The 24,919-nt window shown below is 33.4% G+C and overlaps 1 protein-coding gene across 1 annotated transcript in view; it reads left to right on the forward strand.

The window, feature by feature from the left end:
• Positions 1–24,919, forward strand: part of LOC139499564 (uncharacterized) — a 690,384-nt gene that overhangs the window by 586,468 nt on the left and 78,997 nt on the right. Inside the window, exons 15-18 of the mRNA XM_071288298.1 lie at positions 8,936–8,987; positions 11,915–12,145; positions 19,231–19,770; positions 23,466–23,572. Coding sequence (XP_071144399.1) covers positions 8,936–8,987; positions 11,915–12,145; positions 19,231–19,770; positions 23,466–23,572 — 930 coding nt within the window. The remainder of the gene's footprint in view (positions 1–8,935; positions 8,988–11,914; positions 12,146–19,230; positions 19,771–23,465; positions 23,573–24,919) is intronic.

Below are 24,919 nucleotides of genomic sequence, written 5' to 3' on the forward strand. Positions count from 1 at the left end.
CTATTTTTAGCTCACCTGGACCAAAGGGCCAAATGAGCTTTTCCCATCACTTTGAGTCGTCCGTCGTCTGTCGTCGTTGTTAACTTTTACAAAAATCTTCTCCTCTGAAACTACTGGGCCAAATTAAACCAAACTTGGCCACAATCATCTTTGGGGTATCTAGTTTAAAAAATGTGTCCAGTGACCCGGCTATCCAACCAAGATGGCCGCCATGGCTAAAAATAGAACATAGGGGTAAAATGCAGTTTTTGGCTTATAACTCAAACACCAAAGCATTTAGAGCAAATCTGACGGGGTTAAATTGTTAATCAGGTCAAGATCTATCTGTCCTCAAATTTTCAGATGAATCCAACAACCCGTTGTTGGGTTGCTGCCCCTGACCTGGTTATTTTAGGGAATTTTTGCTGTTTTTGGTGATTTTCTTGAATATTATTATTAATAGAGATAAACTGTAAACAGCAATAATGTTCAGCAAAGTAAGATTTACAAATAAGTCAACATGACCAAAATGGTCAGTTGACCCCTTTAGGAGTTATTGCCCTTTATAGTCAATTTTTAACCATTTTTCGTAAATCTTAGTAATCTTTTACAAAAATTTCCTCTGAAACTACTGGGCCAAATTAATCCAAACTTGGCCACAATCATCTTTCGGGTATCTAATTTAAAAAATGTGTCCGGTGACCCAGCCAACCAACCAAGATGGCCGCCATGGCTAAAAATAGAACATAGAGGTAAAATGCAGTTTTTATAAAATTTGTAAATTTTTACTAACAATTTCCACTGAAACTACTGGGCAAAGATCATTATAGATAGAGATAACTGTAAGCAGCAAGAATGTTCAGTAAAGTAAGATGTACAAACACATCACCATCACCAAAACACAATTTGTCATGAATCCATCTACTTCCTTTGTTTAATATTCACATAGACCAAGGTGAGCGACACAGGCTCTTTAGAGCCTCTAGTTTTTATTCTTTCACATTCGTATATTTTGTCTTATATTTGCGTCGATCTGCATTTCATTTTTAAGCTCACCTGGCCCAAAGGGCCAAGTGAGCTTTCTCATCACTTGGCGTCCGGCGGCGTCGTCGTCCTGCGTCCGCCGTCGTTAACTTTTACAAAAATCTTCTTCTCTGAAACTACTTGGCCAAATTAAACCAAACTTGACCACAATCATCATTGGGGTATTTAGTTTAAAAAATGTGTGGCCTGACTCGGCCAACCCACCAAGATGGCCGCCACAGCTAAAAATAGAACATAGGGGTAAAATTCAGTTTTTGGCTTATAACTCAAAAACCAAAGCATTTAGAGCAAATCTGACATGAAGTAAAATTGATTATCAGGTCAAGATCTATCTGCCCTGAAATTTTCAGATGAATCGGACAATCTGTTGTTGGGTTGCTGCTCCTGAATTGGTAATTTTAAGGAAATTTTGCTGTTTTTGGTTATTATCTTGAATATTAGAATATTATTATAGATAGAGATAAACTGTAAACAGCAATTATGTTCAGCAAAGTAAGATTTATGAATAAGTCACCCATGACCGAAATGGTCGGTTGACCCCTTTAGTAGTTATTGCCCTTTATAGTCAATTTTTAACCATTTTTAGCTCACCTGGCCCGAAGGGCCAAGTGAGCTTTTCTCATCACTTGGCGTCCGGCGTCCGGCGTCGTCGTCGTCGTCCGTCTTCCGTCGTCGTTAACTTTTACAAAAATCTTCTCCTCTGAAACTACTGGGCCAAATCAAACCAAACTTGGCCACAATCATCATTGGGGTATCTAGTTTAAAAAATGTGTGGCGTGACCCGGTCAACCAACCAAGATGGCCGCCACGGCTAAAAATAGAACATAGGGGTAAAATGCAGTTTTTGGCTTATAACTCAAAAACCAAAGCATTTAGAGCAAATCTGACATGGGGTAAAAATGTTTATCAGGTCAAGATCTATCTGCCCTGAAATTTTCAGATGAATCGGTCAATCGGTTGTTGGGTTGCTGCCCCTGAATTGGTAATTTTGAGGAAATTTTGCTGTTTTTGGTTATTATCTTGAATATTATTATAGATAGAGATAAATTGTCAACAGCAATAATGTTCAGCAAAGTAAGATCTACAAATAAGTCAACATGACCAAAATGGTCAGTTGACCCGTTTAGGAGTTATTGCCCTTTATAGTCAATTTTTAACCATTTTTCGTAAATTAAAGTAATCTTTTACAAAAATCTTCTCCTCTGAAACTACTTGGCCAAATTAATCCAAACCTGGCCACAATCATCTTTGGGGTATCTAGTTTAAAAAATGTGTGGCGTGACCTGGTCAACCAACCAAGATAGCCGCCACCGCTAAAAATAGAACATAGGGGTAAAATGCAGTTTTTGGCTTATAACTCAAAAACCAAAGCATTTTGAGGAAATCTGACATGGGATAAAAATGTTTATCAGGTCAAGATCTATCTGCCCTGAAATTTTCAGATGAATCGGTCAATCGGTTGTTGGGTTGCTGCCCCTGAATTGGTAATTTTGAGGAAATTTTGCTGTTTTTGGTTATTATCTTGAATATTATTATAGATAGAGATAAACTGTAAACAGCAATAATGTTCAGCAAAGTAAGATCTACAAATAAGTCAACATGACCAAAATGGTCAGTTGACCCCTTTAGGAGTTATTGCCCTTTATAGTCAATCTTTAACCATTTTTCATAAATCTAAGTAATCTTTTACAAAATCTCCACTGAAACTACTAGGCCACAATCATCTTTGGGGTATCTAGTTTGAAAAATGTGTCCGATGACCTGGCCATTCAACCAAGATGGCGGCCACGGCTAAAAATAGAACATAGGGGTAAAATGCAGTTTTTGGCTTATAACTATGAAACCAAAGCATCTAGAGCAAATCTGACAAGAAGTTAAATTGTTAATCAAGTCAATATCTATCTGCCCTGAATTTTTCAGATGAATTGGACAACTGGTTGTTGGGTTGCTGCCCTCCAATTGGTAATTTTTAAAGAAATTTTGCTGTTTTTGGTTATCTTGAATACTATTATAGATAGCGATAAACTGTAAACAGCAATAATGTTCAGCAAAGTAAGATCTACAAATAAGTCAACATGACCTAAATGGTCAATTGACCCCTTAAGGAGTTATTGCCCTTTATAGTCAATTTTTAACAATTTTCATTAATTTGGTAAATTTATGTAAATTTTTACCAAATATAGTTCTCTGTTACTAATGGGCAAAGTTCATTATAGATATAATTGTAAGAAGCAAAATCGTTCAGTAAAGTAAGAACTTCAAACACATCACCATCACCAAAATACAATTTTGTCATGAATCCATTTGTGTCCTTTGTTTAATATGCACATAGACCAAGGTGAGCGACACAGGCTCTTTAGAGCCTCTAGTTCGTAAATCTTAGTAATCTTTTACAAAAATCTTCTCCTCTGAAACTACTTGGCCACAACCATCATTGGGGTATCTAGTTTACAAAATGTGTGGCGTGACCCGTCAACCAACCAAGATGGCCGCCACGGCTAAAAATAGAACATAGGGGTAAAATTCAGTTTTTGGCTTATAACTCAAAAACCAAAGCATTTAGAGCAAATCTGACGAGGTTGAATTGTTTATCAGGTCAAACCTATCTGCCCTGAAATTTTCAGATGAATCGGACAACCCGTTGTTGGGTTGCTGCCCCTGAATTGGTAATTTTAAGGAAATTTTGCTGTTTTTTGTTATTATCTTAAATATTATTATAGATAGAGATAAACTGTAAAAAGCAATAAATGTCGGCAAAGTAAGATCTACAAATAAGTCAACATGACCAAAATGGTCAGTTGACCCCTTTAGGAGTTATTGCCCTTTATAGTCAATTTTTAACCATTTTTCGTAAATCTTGGTTATCTTTTACAAAAATCTTCTCCTCTGAAACTACTGGGCCAAGTTCATTATAGATAGAGATAATTGTAAGCAGCAAGAATGTTCAGTAAAGTAAGATAGTAAGATGTACAAACACATCACCATCACCAAAACACAATTTTGTCATGAATCCATCTGCGTCCTTTGTTTAATATTCACATAGACCAAGGTGAGCGACATAGGCTCTTTAGAGCCTCTAGTTTTTATTTTCCGTTTGCGTAGATTTTGTCTTTCGTTTGCGCCGATTGTGTACAGGTTAGGTGAAAGTTTGTTTTTTTTATGGCCGATTTGTGGGCATTATGTTTTCTGGTCTGTGTGTCAGTTCGTTCGTCCGTCTGTGCTGCTTCAGTTTAAAGTTTTTGGTCAAGGTAGTTTTTGACGAAGTTGAAGTCCTATCAACTTAAAACCTAGTAAACATTTTCCTTATGCAATGATCCTTCTAAATTTAGTGTCAATTTAAAATTATTTAAAAACAAAAAAGGAGTATTCACAAGGTTTTTAAGCCGATAATCAATTATTCCTAAAAGTTTTGACATACTGGCAACATGTGCATGTAACTGATGTCTGGATGATTCTCGTAAAATAATGTCCGATCTTGCAATGAAGTTAAAATTTATTTATACTGCTTATTTGACAAAATCTTATAGTTAAAATAAAATGATGACAAAGTGTAATTTTTGTTTGTCATTTGTTTCATTTCAAATTGTCCTAAGGAGAAATGATAAACATATTGTCTAATCTCACTGAAGCTTACAGTTAATTTTCTAATGTATGTAGATCAACACGTTGGTTTGTCTGCTTGCTTTGTTTGTATATTTTGTATAAATATATTTTGATAACGTCCAATTCAATTAAATAGCATATATACAGGTTTACAAACCTATATATAAAGATGTCAATCTTAATTACAGAGCTTGAGTAAACATTTATACAAACAAAGCAAGGAAGCAAACCAAAGTTTTACCCTACATGCATTAGGAAATTAGCTGTAAGGCAAAAAATATTAATAAAACTAATACTGAGCGAATGTGAATTAAAATCAAAATTTTTGGTGTTTAAAACTAAATTATTTTAAATTTAACTTATGACATAAACAATTGCTCCAAGAATAATATCTTACATAAAATCACTCCTTTCATTTAGCTACAACTGTGACCGGAAAGATTGAAAACAAATTTCGATTGTCAATGCCGGCAACAACCTTTTCTTTGTTTTAATTTCCAAAATGAGCAATTTAGAATTATTATATTTTATCCTGTTGGAGAAATCTTACTTTGTAGTTTTTTCAACGTAAAATTATTTCTAAATTAATTTTTGAATCAAAAACTTTTTGTATTTTATATTTTCTGTCTCGTTTATTGAAAACACATGAGGTAGTAATAAGCATTCTGCATAAATTTTATAACATTTGGTTGAGGGAAACTAAAGTTACAGAACAGAAATGAAAAATTCAACAATTTTTCCATTTGTAAAGGGGTATAACTCTTAATGTGACGCCACCAAAATTCAAACTTGATCTGTATATATTTTGTGGTAATAAGCATTCTGCATAAATTTCATAACATTTGGTTGAGGACGGAAACCAAATTTGGGTGGACGCAGGGACGGACGAACCGACGAATGAAAAGACGGACAAACGGACGAACCGACACACAGACAGATAAACACTAATATAAGTCAAAATTTGTCATTTTTAAATGTCAATAACTCCTGTCGTTTATTTCTTTTTGTCATATTTGTTATATTTTTGTAGATCATGTACGCTGATAAGTTTATCAAGTGATTAGCAAGCACTTTTTGTTGACATGAATTATTATTGATATTATTATTATGGTCATAATTACAAATTAACTGTTTACAAAACTTTCAGTTTTTAGGAATACTAAGAATTTCCTACCACAGGAATATAGTTTTAGCTGTATTTGCCAAAAACTCTCAGAATTATGGGTCCTCCATATACTTTTCAACTTTGTACTTTATTTGGCCCTTGTTATGCCCCTCTGTAGCAGAGGGGGCATTAAGTTTTAGCCTTGTCCGTCTGTATATATGTCCGTATGTTTGTCCATTTGTTTCCTACTTCAGGTTAAAATTTTTGGTCAAGGTAGTTTTTGATGAAGTTGAAATCCAATCAACTTGATACTTAGTACACGTTCCCTATGATATGATCTTTCTAATTTTAATGCCAAATAACAGTTTTGACATAGAAAATGATAGTGCGAAATGGGCATCCATGTACTATGGACACATTCTTGTTGTCTATTATCTTGAAAACTATTGTAACGCCGCCTCCCTGGTGTTAGAGTCGGCCATCAGAGAACACAGGGTCACAAAGAAAAAGGGATTTAAAGGATCTATAAAGTGTAAGGTTCGACGTCCACTTTTAACCGTCGGACCAAACACGTTACAGAATGGGAAAACGTATACTTGTATTTATATATAGTTGAAATAAAATATCTAAATAAATAAAGTTTCATATTTTATTAGTACGAAAATAAATAATCTCCGTTTGAGAAACTGGGTCTTGCAGGCTCTGTCACTGGTCTGGTCAGGTTCCCGGTAATGATGGGTCTTACTCCGACATACAACACTAGTATATTTCTCAACAGTCAAGTCTCAAAGTTGTCACTTATTTGGACTATTTGTATAATCTCTCTATATAAAAATTTTACTACCATATTTCACCTTATACCACACCAACTTGATATAATAAAAACATCGAAAATATTAAGTACCGAGACCAACAATTTTAGCACCGTCAGCCACCACTTAAGTACCGTCACGGCAACCCTACTTAGCACTAGCACCGTCACCTGCAACCCGACTTGGTACCAGCACCGGCAGCACCGTCACCGACAACCTGATTTAGCACCAGCACCCACAACCTTAGCACCGTCACCGGCACCCTTAGCACCAGCACCGAGAACCTTAAATTAAAACAAAGGCAACGTTCAATTAACTACCTATTCCAGCTTTTATTAAAGTTTGTCACTACCCATTCTTTGTCAACCCAACACTCCCTCGTTTCTGTTGTTGTTTTGGTATTTATACTTTCGACTGACCAATGACAGAGCTTGTTACATATTGTTTACCAATCGGCAACCATGGATCATATTAGGGAAACTCCCGTAATGTTGATACTGTTTGTAAACAATGATTGATCTTCATCAATAAAGATGGGTTTCGACTTTAAATTTATAAGTAGATCATTAGAACAGTTTTATTTGAGTTTGTAGTATAATAAGGTAACTACTGCGAAAATACGGAATCAGTACGTGAACTAAAACTTCTTAACAAACTAACATACACAAATCTGTCGTATTATGGAAACAACAGCCAAAATAACAAATGACAAGTCTTACACTACTTGTAACATTAGACATCTCACTAACATCTATTGTTTATCCTCAATAATTTCAAGAAACTATACAGACATAGGTTTACTATAAAAAGGGGGGAATGTTGGCATTACACTATTTTAGATAGATAGAAAATGTTATTTGAAAAAAAAATCAGGCATGCAAGATCCACAAAAATGTCAATACTAACAAAACAATTGGATTTAAGCAGCAATATCCTTAAACAATATTTTTTTACCTATTTTCTTTGTCCATCTAACAATTTTTCAAAGATCATCTCCTCTGAAAAGAATGTCTATCATATTTATTTAAGTTAGGTTGTTAGTTTTCTAAATTGAATATTTCATCTTTTTCATGTAATGGCCTTAATTATAGGTTGTAAATACAGCTGTTTCTCAAAATACGCCTCTTTTGTGGAGAACTTGAATATTCATAGACAATGAATTTTGTTTACATACTGGTTCCCAGTTATGCTCTCTGTGTTCCATCTCACAGAGACATAACTTGGGAATGTTACCAGTAAATTTAAATGTGCATATTGTTTACATTGAAATCTGTGGTAACCTTTCATTCAAGGTAGGGGCAGTTAAGAAAATTAGTGTTAGTTTAAACTCAGAGAAGTTCAGGGCATATAAACGTTGAAAATATCCCGCACATCCCTATATTTTGACCTTTGAAAAAAAATGGGGTGCATATGAACTTTCAATTCTAGGATAAGATTTTTTTCAAAACTTCATAGTAAAAGTGGTACAGTTTTAGTCGTAAAAGGAGTTCCTATGGGAAATTGCATTGTCCATATTTACAGAATTGCATCCTTTATAGCTCACTTCATCATGTTTATGGTACAGGTTTTTATACTACTGCATAAAATGGGTTCGTATAATACTATCATGTCCTGGTGGTTGTCCAAAGACACATTTGGTTTCAGGACAATAACCTGAGGCCAATTAAGAGGAAGGCCTGGGGGCCCAGGCCCCCCTTTTTTTGGAAAATTTTGGTTGATTATATAGGGAATAACTGAAGTATGAGCGGATTGCGCCCCTTCTTAGGCAGTCAGTGGACCCCCACTTATGAAAAATTCTGGATCCACCACTGATAACTTTAGTTTAAGTTAATGGATCTATATGAAATTTCACCAGAAGGTTCAATTCCACAAAAGGAAGGTTGGGATTGATTTTGAGGTTATATTAGCTGGTTTATACCCTAAATACTACGTTAAAGGACAATTTTTTTATATGATGGAACATCATGTACTTGATTTACTCGATTTTACATATGCTTAAAATGGAGGTTATCCAAAAGTGGACGGATATATTGTATCAGACAATTGATAAGTGTGAGATCACTGCGGAATATTGGAATATTCTACAGTTGGAACAATTTTCAATTTAAAGGTGCATTCAAAATGCATTTGCAAATCAACTTGAAGCAAGTTTATGTCTACAAGGGGATGTTCCAAATTCAAAAACCACCTTTACACTTTAAACTATATATCTCTATTAATGTCTCTGGGCTACCCTTTTTCCTGAAAAAATGAATATTATATAATGTGAAACATTTGTTTTATAAAGTATATTTGGGGGGGGGGGGGGGGGGGGGGATATTTTAGAATTTTTATAGTGCAACAAGTAACATGAGTAAAGATATATTCACAGTGCATATTCCTAATTTTTTAGACTGTCATGTCAAAGAAATCTTCAGGCGTGACTGCTGGACTAGGAAAAGAAGGTAATTTTCTTTAACATTGTTTAACTTTATTTCATTATAAGTTTATTATTACTCCAGGAATTGCAGAATAACAACATTTTTTTTTTGTACGACGTCATGCAATTAACTGCAATGTATTGATGAGATTTATCACTATAAAATAGATAATAACAAACTATGGAGCTATATAGTGTTAGAAGCTTTCCAATATATGAAATACACCACATAGTAAGTACCATCCCATATATGGTCTTCTGTAGGAAGTTATAGTACATGTTTATCCGTACTTGCAGGCAATATTCTACCTTGCTAGAATTATTTCTCCAAGAAAAGGGGAAGCCATTATAGACTACACTCTAGTCAGTATCTCAGCTGCTATAAACAGTAGATAAAGTATATTTGATTGATATAGTTGTTGTAACGTGAACATGTCTGTCTGGCAGTTTTCACCTGACCTTGACCTGATTTTTATGTTGAATTGGTCAATGTTGAGTTTTTGTGTTTAGATATAAGAAGATGTGGTATGAGTGCCAATGAGACAACTCCCTATCAAAGTCACAATTTGTGAAAGTAAACCATTATAGGTCAATGTTTAGTTTTCATAGTAAGTGTTTGTTTCCCAGGTACTTAAAGCATTAAGTCATCTTGGTATTTAAAACGACTTCACGGCGTACATGTCTGTATGGCAGAGTGGGTGTAACCTTTTTATGTCGGGGAGTTTTGTGGCCAAATATATGTTGTGGGTTTTTCTCATCATTAAAGGCCTTGCTATTACCTATTATTTCATATGTCAAAGTATTTGAAACCTGGTGGATAGTTGTATCATCATGATCATTGAAAATCATACCACATCTTCTTAATTTTATTTTGACCTCAATTTCAAGGTTTATTGGCATGATTGGTCAAAGTTAGTTTTTTGGTTATGTCTATTTCGCAGATACGATAAGCAAAAGGTGAACCATGTTTAGTTAATGGAATAAAAATAGAATGTTCATATATACAAAACAAACTCATCATAGATAACAGGACTAAATTTTGTATAAGAAAGACTCATCAGTGACGCTCTCATCCAAAAAGTTAAAAAAAAGCCTAAAAAAGGTACGAAGTTGACGAGCATTTAGGACCAAAATTTCTACAAGTTTTGCCAAATACAGCTAAGGTAATCTATTCTATGCCTGAGGTAGAAAAGCCTAAGTGTTTCTAGAATGCAAATTTTTGTAAACAGTTAATTTATGAATTCAACCATATCAATGATAATTCATGTCAGCACAAAAAAGTGCTAACTACTTGGCTAGTGATACCCTCGGGGAAATAAATCTCCACCAGCAGTGTCATTGACCCAGTGGTTGTAAATAAACTCATCATAGATAACAGGACTAAATGTTGTATATTTGCGCCAGACGCGCATTTCATCTACAAAAAACTCATCAGTGACGCTCTCAACCAAAAAAAAAACCTAACTGTTTGCAGATACTTGATATTTTCTCTCAAATATTGCAAAAAACAGAATACCTTCATATTTGGTCAGCAGCTTATTTGATGAGTTGTAACACTTTTATTAGGAGTAATTGCCCTTTATAGTCATTTTTAACCAATTATTCGTAAATTTTTATAATCTTTTACAAAAACCTTCTCCTGTAAGACTACTGGAACAAATTTAACCAAAATTAGTCATAATCATTTTTAGGGTATCTTGTTTAAAAAATAAGTGCGGTGACCCAGCCAACCAACCAAGATGGCTGCCATGGCTAAAAATAGAACAGGGGGAAACTGTAGATTTTGGCTTATAACTCTGAAACAAAAGCATTTAGAGTTTGTCACGGTGTTAAATTGTTTATCAAGTCAATCTATATCTGCCGTTAAATTTTCAGATGAATTGGACAACTGGTTGTTGGGTTGCTGCCCCCAATTGATATTTTTTTAAGAAAATTTTGCCTTTTTGGTTATTATCTTAAATACTGTATAATCATAGATAGGGATAAACTGTAAACAGCAATAATGTTCAGCAAAATAAGATAGGGATAAACTGTAAACAGCAATAATGTTCAGCAAAATAAGATCTACAAATAAGTCAATGTGACCAAATGATCAGTTGTCCCCTTAAGAAGTTATTGCCCTTTATAGTCAATTTTTGACTATTTTCATTAATTTGGTAAATTTTTGTAAATTTTTACAAAATATTATCCTCCTTAACTAAAGGGCCAAGTTTATTAATGATAGAGAAAATTGTAAGCAATGTTCAGTAAAGTAAGATCTACAAACATATCACCATCACCAAAAGACAATTTTGTCATAAATCCATCTGTGTCCTTTGTTTAATATGCATATAGATCAAGGTGAGTGACACAGGCTCTTAAGAGCCTCCAGTTTAGTTGACATTAGGCATTTTTTGTTATTGAATATTTTTGTTATATAATCATTGTATATAAATATTGAATATATATTTTTCTAAAGTATGCATAATTTTATCATGTTATCACTTTGCACTTTGACTGAATTTTGAATGAATGGCAAAAAATGAAGAGTAACCATGGTAACACTTACAATCAAGCCACTGTAAAGAGCTTCACATCTAAAACTGCTCAACAAATTTGAGACAAACTTCGAATGAAAAAAATACTTAGTTTGCCAGAAAATAGATTGTTATTCAATTTTTTGTTGATCATCTAGCAAGCATGCCTGCTGAAGCTAAATTAAAACTGGAGCTAAATCAAATAGTTATCCAATATGTTTAAAACTGCAGTATGGTTGGAAAGTTAATCAAAATTGTCAAAAAATTCCCTATTGAAATTATTTCCCTTTAATAATCAACAGTTTAACTTAAATACAGATTTTTTTTTTAAATGGAATAATAATATTTAGCCACTGTCTATTTCTATGATGTAGACACAGATTTTTTGGACATCATCAGCAATACATTAATAATTGGAAAATTTGTATTTATACAGATTCCATCCGATCTGCCATGTTGAACAAGTTGCTTGGCAGTGGAAGCTACGAATCATTTGACATGCGCTGTATGGTAACCGGCCAGTTTTCGGTAGGGAAGTCAAGTTTAGTCAAGCTTTTAGTTGGGGATAATGTTCCAGAAGGCCGACAAGCCACTGATGGGATTACCCTCATTGAAGGTCGCTGTGGACTTGATATAGAGACAAGAAATTGGATCATGATTGATCCAGGTAGGAATACACATTTACATATATATGGATTTAACATTGTATTCATTTAAAGTATGTATAAGGTATTGTTTTACAGGTAATTGAGGTAGGCAAGTTATATTTTGTAAAGAAATGGCTGTGGTCAGAAGTTTCAGTCGTATGCCAGTCAACCTTATCTCCATCATCTCTATTATGTTCCTGTTCCAAGTCTGCAATTCACTGATTGCTGTTGGTTGCTTTATGTTATTTCTGTTCAGCATTAATTGTTTTATCATTAGTTTGGCTGTTGGTTTATTATGCCCCATCTAGGGGCATTATATTTTTTGGTCTGTGCGTCTGTTCGTTCGTCTGTCCATCGTCAGGTTAAAGTTTTGGGTCAAGGTAGTTTTTGATAAATTGAATTATCTTTGCATTATGATTTACTAAGCATATATATGTAACACTCCCAAATGTGTCCATCCCCCAAATTTAAACGTGTCCGATTCCCCCAAACGTGTCTGATAATTGTTTTTTGCCAAAACGTGTCCACTATTAAATGCTACAACGTTACATGTTTTTTAGCGCTAATACATGTTTGTCGTTTACGAAGTGAATACATCATACTTCCATTAGGAAGTTTTATCAAGCACCAATTTTATAGTTCAATTGTTGATATTCACCCCACATTTACCAAGTTTTAGAATAGTTTAATTCTTTTACAAGAAATTTCTTTGTGTTTCTAAACGTAAGGTTATACAGGCAGAAGAAGTAATCGTATCTACAAAATTATTTTTAATTTACTTGTGTTTTACTTTGATAATACTAATGGCGTATTTTTTTTTTCAAAGCTGATGTTATTCTGAAATTGTTTAGCATTTCACAGCGGTATAATATAATACTTTTACTATAATTATTCATCCCTTATTTTTATTAACTTTGTATTTACATTGTATCATAGATCAAATTTATTCGTTCAGTGTATGTTCATTTGGTCAATACATCTTTTGATTCAGTTAAGTCATTCAAATTGATATTTTATAGTGTGTCTTTCTATGTTGTGATGTTACACTATTGTTTCAGATAAAGGTGAAGGTATGGTACCATTAAAACGTTTAAACTTGCTGCAATTCTTTGAACCAGTCCTAAGTCAGCAATCTGATGTTCAGTAGTTGTCGTTTGTTTATGTGGTTCATATAAAGGTTTCTCGTTTCTAATTTTTTTAACATAGTTCAGACTGTTAGTTTTATCGTTTGAATGGTTTTACACTAGTATTTTTTGGGGGCCCTTTATAGCTTGTAATCATTGTGAGCCAAGGCTCCCTGTTGAAGACCGTACATTGACATATAATGGTTTACTTTTATAAATTGTGATTTGGATGGAAATTTGTCTCATAAGCACTCCTACCATGATTCCTATACCTATTGTCCTCAATGAGGTCAAAAATGTTTACGGCAATTGCATCAGGGAACATACAAATAATGTTAGTACAGCTGAATTAGTCGTTTACTGAGTGAATAATTTTGTACTATTAAACTCCGATGATCCCTTTTTTTTATGTCATTCCTGTCTGCCACTATTGCACAGCGGGCTTTCAATTATAGAATTGAAATCCCCTTTTTAACAGTTCTGAGACAAACTGGTCTACAGGCTTTTATTTAAATTTTAGGTTACGAGCATCGCTAAAGACACACGAACAAGATACATAAACATCCAGTGAAACATATTTCATGCATTATTTGAACGACATCACGTTAACAATAAATACCATAAATAGGTTCTATAATTATACCAGGATTTTTTTATTGGGCCTGAATTTTTACGGTTATTCAAGAATAATACTAGTTAGGATATCAATCTAAAAAAGGAGAAGGCCTGGTAATGGCTAATTTCGGCCTAAAATTTACAGTACATCAGACATGTCAGATGAAAGATTTTTGACATTTTTTATTCACTCAAGGTTATTGTAAAAGGTTTTGACTGACTTGGTTATTAAAAACGCTCAAACTCAAGCTTAAATATGAAAAAAAATTCTATCAAATACACCATTTAAAGTCACTTTTCAGATGATTTTTTGTCTAAATGGAAGTAGCCGCATTCGTGTTTACTCTCAACATTTATATATAATATGTATCATTATTATTGTCATTAAATACAACATATATTTAAATATTAAGAATGAACACAAGTGTGGCCACTTCCATTTTAGACAAAAAACGTCTTAAAATTATCATAAATGAGAAGATATAAGAATTTTTGCATGAAAAAATGATGCTAGTACCTGATGCATGTACATTGTATTATCAATAACAGCCCATATTCATGTAACAAAAACATGTTTCTTTCCAATAAGTAAGTAAAAGTTAACAATTAAACAACTTTGCAAAAACACTATATTTGGGGCCAAAAAGGGGTCTTACCGGGCCTACTCCTTTAGTAGCGAGTACAGACCGATTGTTTACCATTCAGTAAGACACTGCTTCAATATCCGTTATGTAGTAAAGGCCATTTTAAATACCTTGTTGAATGGACACCCCATTTAAACCCATGTTATACTGCTGGTTTAAAAAAGACTTTAAAGTTCATTATTTCTATTTTTCAATAAAATAGTAAAATGAGTATACGTTAAAAATGAGACAGCAATAAGCAAATAACAGAAGTATTTATAATATGGACACGAATAATCTTTCAGTAAAGAAAAAACATTAAGCTTGATATAGACATGTTTGGGTGTTTATAAAAAAATGGACAAATTTTGGTGTTCATACAAATGACACACCTTTGCACCCTTTTACGTTAAGAAATGTTTCACAGTTCAGTGACGTCATGTGGACACATTTGGGAGGATGGACATGTTTCTAAGTGTAACATACAATGGCATATATGTTATTGTGGTGTGGGTAGTTAAGTTATATTTTGTAAAAAAAAAATGGACGTGGTCTGAAGTTTCAGTTATATGCCAGTCAACTTTTACCCCAAAAATATTTGTATGTGCCAGTTCCAAGTCTGCAGTGAGTGTTGTTATATCTATTTATCATTATTTTTTTATCATTAACTAGCATACTGCCAACTGCAATTCGCGATGGATTTCCCCCATGGAGGCTTCCAAAGGGAAATTTGGAAAGAGCAATTTTTTCCACAGTTGATAACATTTAATTAACTTTACCATTGGTATATAGGACTGTTGAAATATGAAGAAGCAAATAAACAACATTAAAATTAATTTGAAGGTTTCTTTAAAGATTTTCTAGAACTATGAGAGCCATCTTTCACATACAAATGTTTTTGAAATTTATGAATTAGGCCGTTGTTTTTTTCTGTAAATTGTTTCACTTTTTGTTTTGTGTTTTTTGTGTGTTTTTGTGTCAATTATTTAACTGTTTGTCTTTTCATGACCTTTTATCATGTGTATAGCTGACAAAATGAAAGATATGTATGAGTTTTACTTAATGTTGCCCTACTAAAAATAATCAGTGGAATTCCACTGAAATCCCACATAAATCTCACTTGGGAATTCCACTGGTTCCCACTGGAATTCCACTGGACAATTTTGTCGGGATTTTTAGAAGATTCCAGTGGAATCTCAGTGGAATCTCAGTGATATTTTTAAAATCCCACTTGGATTCCAGTGGAATCTCAGTGATATTTTTTCAAAAATCCCACTTGGATTCCAGTGGAATCTCAGTGATATTTTTAAAATCCCAGTGTGATTCTGGGCAATTTCCACTGAAATTTCAATGGGATCCCAATGAAATTTCAATAATTCCAGTGGGATTTTAATGCAAACCCAGAGAAATTTAAATAGATTCTTCAACACTATGTGTAGTGAAATTATTTTAAATTCCAGTGAAAACAGCAGATCAATCACGTTATTTTTTCATGTCTTAAATAGTTTATTGTCTTTTTTTTGGAAATGCAAGTGAAGTGTATAGGTTATTCTTTACTTTGATTTGTATTGGTCTTTTATTTTACTCTAACATCATAGGCCCATATTTACATGTATGTCTTGCCATTTTTAAAATCTCAAATTTGATCCACAATCATGATAATTGAGTACATATGTACTAATTAAGTTTTAAAAGATAATACTTTTTGCTTTTTTGGAAAAGATGTCTCTATATATATTAAATTATTACAGTCATACTACAGATCTCCAATTTTGCGAAAACTAGCTACTATTGAATAATATTTTATTGAAGAGATTGTCTTAAAGATATATTAGTCATGTGTCATACTGTGACAATCCAATAGTAATTATGTATATGCAAAAAATGCATGGTCTTATAGTTATTTTCTTGATCCTACATGGTCACAATTTATTTGAAGGAAATGATAGTTTCATAATTTTCAAAAAGGTTGAAATACTTATTCATAATTTGTACTTACCAGAAGATTTAATCCAAAAAATATGAAAACATCAATCTTCACAAATCCAATAGTCATGTCATCAAAAAAATACATCTTCACTTTTTAATATCAATAGAATATAACTTTTGCTCTTTTAAATTTTAGTCCACAACTCTACATCCATGGTAAAATTCATATTTTGGTCAAGATAAATAAGACATCTTTTCTTGTAATGGCTGCAAGTTCAAATTTTGAATCTGACCAGTGTTGGGGTTGTATCTATAGGGAGTTGTTTGATTCCTTGCAATGTTTTCCTAATCATACTATTAAATTACCTAAATCTTAAATATCTGATATATATAATAATAAATAAATGATATTTACCAACTTTTATCTATTATTTTTATATTTTGAACTGTAGAAATTTAAGAGAAATATGCAAAGACATGTGGTCTCCTTCATTGGGCCCCATTGAGTGTGTACATATCATTTCCTGTCCATTTCACAGAGGCAAATTGAAAACAGATGGGCACATAACATTTCTATTACTAATTGATAAGAAAGAGACTGCTTGGAAATAATATTTGTGTATAATCATGATATAATACTTAACTAAATATAGAGATAGACTTGATAATTAATTGTACTTGAAAATAAATAAATTTTAATTACCTGCAACTCCTTTGTTGAAAAATTCAAAATTAAATTGTCTTAAATACTGTTAGTGAAATAAGTATATATATTCTAGTCACTTAATACATGTTTAAATGTACATATATAAATAGCAACACATAACATTTTTCAGGTCCATCATCATTTAATTATCAGCTAAATTCATTGAAATTTTTTATAATGAAAATTCTACAAGTCCAACATCCCACTGGAATTATATATTTATAAAAGACACATGTCCAAATTCCAGTGGGATAATTAGGAATGACAAAGTACAAATTTCCACTGGAAAATATAGAAATAATCCAGTGGAAATGCCACTGAGATACCATCGGGATAAACTTCCCACTGGGATTCCACTGACACTCCAAAACATTCCAGTGGGATTCCACTGGATTTTTTTCTCCCACTGGGATTCAAGTGAATCCCAATGGTATCCCACTGGAATCCCAAGTACATTTTCAGTAGGGTGAAGACTGCAATGATATACAATTCATCAAAACCTGGTCAATTGGACTTTGTTGCAATGAAGAGTTGTACTATTTGCAATTATACCACATCTTAATTTTCACAAAATAAGAAAAAAATAACTTTTTTCCCTGCTTCAATGATCAACTTTATTTTATGCTAAAGTAAGTTTTTTAGTTACTTTGAGTGATTATGTCACTGTTAAGTCTTTACCAAAGTTTATCTATTTGTATGTTAGGCCTAAATTAAAATATTGTTTGTTTGCCCTTTTCCGACCCTATGTTTTGAAACAGGGTAGGTAGGTAGGTAAAATATTTTATATTTTTCCACAAAAAAAAAAAAAATGGCTCGGTATATTTTTTGTCATGGGTAGGCAGGTAGGTATAATATTTTATTTTATAGATACAAAATCTGCATAATGTCATTTTTGTCTGTTTTGCTTTTGCAAATAAGTTTTCTGGGACAATTAGATTTGAAAAATAATATCAGGTAGAATGTGAAGCTATAATTCATATGCACTACTAATAGTACTATTTTGTTTTTAAATATCAAAATATAGAGCTGTGCCGCATATCCGTTTATATGCCTTGAACTTTGAAGAGTTTGAATTTGCACTTTATAATATTCTGTACTAAAATTGAGAATGGAAATGGGGAATGTGCCAAAGAGACAACAACCCGACCATAGAAAAAAACAACAGCAGAAGGTCACCAACAGGTCTTCAATGTAGCGAGAAATTCCCGCACCCGGAGGCGTCCTTCAACTGGCCCCTTAACAAATATATACTAGTTCAGTGATAATGAACGCCATACTAATTTCCAAATTGTACACAAGAAACTCTACATACCTTGTACTCTTACCTAAAGGTTTTCTGTAAGAGATAACTTTGTACTGGTAAGATGTGTCCGGGCAGACATACATTAGTGAAAAAGTCCCTAGAGTGTTTAAAATTTCGTGTGTGCCTTTGTTTCCAATAAAATTGTTCCAAGACTTAAAACTCAATTGTCACGTATTTTACATCCCATTTATAAATGATCTGTATGGAAAACTTGGCGATTTTACTGCCAAATATTTTCCACTTTACAGGGTTTTGTCACCTTTAGGTCATGTCAGATTTAATAATATAGCGGCATCGTTAACATAATCATCCTGATCTGCGGATCACAAAAGGCCATCCTTACATAGAATACAACGTCCGTTTACAAAATAATTTGTACACACGTTGATAATTTTGTATTAAACGAGCTTTTTTGTAAATGAACCCTGCTCTTCAAGTATAAAGGTACAGAGTAACGTACGTCATATCATGATTTCAGGAAGCGTTCAACATCGATTTCAAACAAATGCTTTGAAACTTCAAATGCAAGTGTTCATGTCAAACGCTCACGTGATACCAAATGGACTCGATGTTATACGTTAAAGATAAAACACGAGGATTCCGGTAAAAAAAGTTTTGAGCGGGAAATACAAATATAAGATTTTTGGTAGGAACGAAAAAATAAAATAAAATAAAATCTTGCTGGTAAATACAAATAAAAGATTTTCAGGCGGAACGAATTTATAGGGTCGGTCGGTAAAGGGCAAACAAACAATATTTTAATTTAAGCCTTAAATAAATAACATCAATTTTTTTTTTCATACAGCAACTTATAATGCCTTGGATGTTGTGTACAATAAGGTATTAATGACCTCCATAGAAGAAGATGAAACTAAACAAGCAAAAACACCAGAAAATCAGGAACCAGATGCAAAACCTGTTGATAGTCAAAATGCAGAAGATAATCCTTCTCAGAAGTCACAAGCTACCAAGTCAACATCCTGGCCTGTGAACGACTTGAGTGAACCCTCTACACAGCCACAAACAGCCCAAACTTTGTCACCACAGATGTCCTCTAGTGAGTCTAAAAAACAGCAAATGAAAAAGAAAATGACAACTAAAATGACCAAAAAAGAAATAAAAAAGAGAATGGAGAAAGTCCTCAAAAGTGGGAAATATAAAATGAAAGTTGGCCGACTCATCTTCTGGGACTTTGGTGGACAGTATGTCTATTATACAACACACCAGACATTCATGACTTTCAGAGCTTTGTTCCTAGTAGTTTTTGATGGTAGTAAGAGATTGAATGAAGAAGTCCCTGATGTACTGTGTTTTCCAGGGCAGCACATGACACCAACCCCAGCAGGTAATTATGTTAATTAAATTTGTAACATCTATTTTACTGAACATGCTTACAAAATTTGGCAATGAACATAATGACAATAAAAAACTAATTGTTCAGAGGACAATTGAAAGTCTTTCAATCTCAAAACGAACCTATTTTGATATATAAATATAAAAAGTTGGTTAAAAGGTCATTTTTGATGTCCCGACAATAGCTTACTTTACTGATTCAAAAGAAATTATCGTTTCAATACACTTTTTCTTATAGTAAGAGATACTTTGCCATTTCCTCAGTTTCCTGTTTGAAAAATATCTCTTCCGGTATTACATTATAGATCACTTGACGCTGATTCCAAAAATATATGGTTTTAAATACTTATTTTATTAAATGAATGCAAAAAAGACTACTTTAGGTTTACTACAGGTCACTTCCGGTTGACTTTTTAGCTCACCTGGCCCGAAGGGCCAAGTGAGCTTTTCCCATCACTTTGCGTCCGGCGTCCGTCGTCGTCGTCCGGCGTCGTTAACTTTTACAAAAATCTTCTCCTTTAAAACTACTGGGCCAAATTACACCAAACTTGGCCACAATCATCATTGGGGTAACTAGTTTAAAAAATGTGTGGCGTGACCCAGCCAACCAACCAAGATGGCCGCCATGGCTAAAAATAGAACATAGGGGTAAAATGCAGTTTTTGGGTTATAACTCAAAAACCAAAGCATTTAGAGCAAATCTGACGGGGTAAAATTGTTTATCAGGTCAAGATCTATCTGCCCTGAAATTTTCAGATGAATCGAACAACCCGTTGTTGGGTTGCTGCCCCTGAATTGATAATTTTAAGGAAATTTTGCTGTTTTTGGTTATTATCTTGAATATTATTATAGATAGAGATAAACTGTAAACAGCAATAATGTTCAGCAAAGTAAGATCTACAAATAAGTCAACATGACCAAAATGGTCAGTTGACCACTTAAGAGTTATTGCCCTTTTTAGTCCATTTTTAACCATTTTTCGTAAATCTTAGTTATCTTTTACAAAAATCTTCTCCTCTGAAACTACTGAGACAAATTAATCCAAACTTGGCCACAATCATCATTGGGGTAACTAGTTTAAAAAATGTGTGGCGTGACCCAGCCAACCAACCAAGATGGCCGCCATGGCTAAAAATAGAACATAGGGGTAAAATGCAGTTTTTGGGTTATAACTCAAAAACCAAAGCATTTAGAGCAAATCTGACGGGGTAAAATTGTTCATCAGGTCAAGATCTATCTGCCCTGAAATTTTCAGATGAATCGAACAACCCGTTGTTGGGTTGCTGCCCCTGAATTGATAATTTTAAGGAAATTTTGCTGTTTTTGGTTATTATCTTGAATATTATTATAGATAGAGATAAACTGTAAACAGCAATAATGTTCAGCAAAGTAAGATCTACAAATAAGTCAACATGACCAAAATGGTCAGTTGACCACTTTAGGAGTTATTGCCCTTTATAGTCCATTTATAACCATTTTTCGTAAATCTTAGTAATCTTTTAGAAAAATCTTCTTCTCTGAAACTACTGGGCCAAATTTAACCAAACTTGGCCATAATCATCATTGGGGTAACTAGTTTAAAAAATGTGTCCGGTGACCCGGCCAACCAACCAAGATGGCCGCCATGGCTAAAAATTGAACATAGGGGTAAAATGCAGTTTTTGGCTTATAACTCAAAAACCAAAGCATTAAGAGCAAATATGACAGGAAGTAAAATTGTTGATCAGGTCACGATCTATCTGCCCTGGAATTTTCAGATGAATCGGATAATCGGTTGTTAGGTTGCTGCCCCTGAATTGGTAATTTTGAGGAAATTTTGCTGTTTTTTTTTGTTATCTTGAATATTATTATAGATAGAGATAAACTGTAAACAGCAATAATGTACAGCAAAGTAAGAACTAAAAATAAGTCACTATGACCAAAATAGCCAATTGACCCCCTAAGAAGTTATTGCCCTTTATAGTCAATTTTTAACAATTTTCTTAAAATTTGAAGATTTTCAATAACATTTTCCACAGGAAGTACTGTTATAGGTAGAGATAATTGTAAGCAGCAAGAATGTATAGTAAAGTAAGATCTACAAACACATCACCATCACCAAAACACAATTTTGTCATGAATCCATCTGTGTCCATTGTTTAATATTCACATAGACCAAGGTGAGCGACACAGGCTCTTTAGAGCCTCTAGTTTTAAGAACATGTGTATTCCTACTTAATGCAGAAAGACCCAATGTCTTAAACATGCCTCAAAATGAAGTTACAGAAAAATTAAAAATCTAAAGCATTAATACTTACATTTGTCCTTGACCTCAATTTCAAGGTCACCAAGCAAGGACCTTTCTCATTTCAAAAGACTTAAGATCTCTACTATGTATTGTAACTTTTGTTTATAAGTTATATTACCATACATCTTATTTCTAACATTTTAGGGCAGAAAACTCCTAGTAAAAGTAACTATTGGTTTCTCAGAAATAATTTCCTGTTATGATATATCGCAACTAACAATTTAGTGAAAATCTTATGTCGATATATATTACAGTTTCTTAAGAGTAGCATTCACAAGCAAAAGCAAAAAATTAAATCATGACCTTGACTTTTTTTTTATGGACCCTAGGTCTTTAATCATCTATCATGCTTATGGTTTATGCGTTACTATCACATTTACTTATGTCAAATACATAAAGGGAGATAACTCTCATACGGAATCTTCAGAACTCTTCAATCAAAATAATTCTCGACAGTCTTCAATTTGGTAAAATATATTTGTGCAATCTTTTAACTTTTGCAAATTAGTAGTCTGCACAAGAAAACCAGTGTTCTGGGAGATTACACAGTAAAGTGTTTGGTGAAGAGGTGTCAGTTTCTAAAGCCTAAAATATGTTCGATATCATAAACCAAATATCAAAGCAACATCTTGCAAAACAACAAAAACAGTGTTCTGGGAGATTACTAAAACACAGTAAAGTGTTTGGTGAAGAGGTGTCAGTTTCTAAAGCCTAAAATATGTTCGATATCATAAACCAAATATCAAAGCAACATCTTGCAAAACAACAAAAACAGTGTTCTGGGAGATTACTAAAACACAGTAAAGTGTTTGGTGAAGAGGTGTCAGTTTCTAAAGCCTAAAATATGTTCGATATCATAAACCAAATATCAAAGCAACATCTTGCAAAACAACAAAACCTCACAAGAAAAAAAATTAAAAGTAAGAACACATTTGTTTTGTCTATACATATATATAGAATTATTCAAATTGTCAGAATACATTGTTTTTTTGTATTAAAATTATTTACGAAGAATGTAAGCAGTTTTAAAAGAAAACAGTGCATTCAGATATGTACTGCACATTCAAATGCAACATGTCAACAAATTTTTACTTGTAATAAGTTAAAAGATTAGTGCCAATTCCAGGTAACCTCCAGTCAGATAATTTTGGTTGGGTTTGTGTTTTTCAATCTATAGTTTTATGTGTAATGTTTTGTATACTGTTGTTTTTCTTTTTGAACATATACTTGTATTCTATTATTAAACTTCTGGTTTTTGAATGCCTCCCTTTTACACAACCTTATAAAATTGTATAAATAACGTAATTAGCTCATGCACAGATATTAAAGAATTTATAAATTGATTGAAATGCATTACAAATTAAATTTTAATTGTATTTTAGCTTTATTGTTTTTTTCAGTCTTTTTACTGCACTGGGTAAACTCAATCCTGACCTATTGTAAGGTGGTGTATGCTGGCATCCCTAAGATCTTGTTTGTTGCCACCCATAAAGACAAGGTACCAGTGGTAAGTGAACAAGTTATAAATAGGTCTTCTATAAAGGCTTCCCTAAGATCTTGTTTGTCATTACCCATAAGGACAAGGTACCAGTGGTAAGTGAACAAGTTATAAATAGGTCTTCTATAAAGGCTTCCCTAAGATCTTGTTTGTTGCCACCCATAAGGCTTAAATTAAAATATTGATTGTTTGCCCTTTACCGACCGACCCTATAAATTCGTTGCGCCTGAAAATCTTTTATTTGTATTTACCAGCAAGATTTTATTTTATTTTATTTTTTCGTTCCTACCAAAAATCTTATATTTGTATTTCCCGCCCAAAACTATTTTATCCGGAATTCTCGGGTTTTATCTTCAACGTATAAGGTCCAGTCCGTTTGGTATCACCTGAGCGTTTGACATGAACACTTGCATTTGAAGTTTCAAAGCATTTGTTTGAAATCGATGTTCAGCATGTGAACGCTTCATTCGTCTCAACTCGGTCGATTCCGTACCCTCATCTAAGGATAGAAGGAGAGTAGCGGATTCTACAGTGGCGTAGCTTCCATTGAGGCAATGAGGCAACTGCCTCACTAGTTTTTTTTGGCAAAAAAAAAAAAAAATATGAAATATTTTCATGTACTTGACACTTAGTTTTATTTCAAATAAGAAAATACTACAGTAGATCATCGTCTTTTTCTGTGAAGCTTTTTTACGGAAACATACATTGTCGCCCGTCATTGGTATTATAAATTTGTAAAAAGTTGTTGACAATCCAAAATTGGAAATCATGGACAAATATCTTATAAAAAAAAGAAAGACAGTCACTGCAGAATCCACGGATAATATGGATCCGGGTAAATTAATATATAATAGTTCTTTTATATCATGACAGCATTATATCCGATTTATTGTGTATAGATCGTAGATCTTTGTCTTTAAATTGTGTATGACACAGGCGCGGATTCAGATGGAAGAAAAAATGGGGGAGGGTCGGACCCGGCATACGCCCCCTAAACATGCACTTTTCTCTTTTTTTAGCATATACTTGTCATTGTTTCGCCCCCCCCCCCCCCCCCCCCCTAGTATTTAAACCTGGATCCACCCCTGTGACATACTAATGTGTGTTCCCAATAAAAAAAAGAGAAAGTCCGCGGTCGGAGACATATCGGTAGAAATATTTATCCCAATGTTCATGCAGTATTTAGAGTGCTGCTCACAATGCCTGTAGGATCCGTGCCCTGTGAGAGGTCTTTCTCTGCGATGAGACGATTAAAACATTGTCCTCGAGCAGATCTACGATGACCGAAGACCGACTTTCTGGACTGGCTATTCTCTTCATACATAGAGATATCACCGTTTGTAGAGAGAAGATTAT

Source organism: Mytilus edulis, chromosome 12 (genome assembly GCF_963676685.1).
Source record: "Mytilus edulis chromosome 12, xbMytEdul2.2, whole genome shotgun sequence".
Taxonomy (NCBI): Eukaryota; Metazoa; Mollusca; class Bivalvia; order Mytilida; family Mytilidae; genus Mytilus; species Mytilus edulis.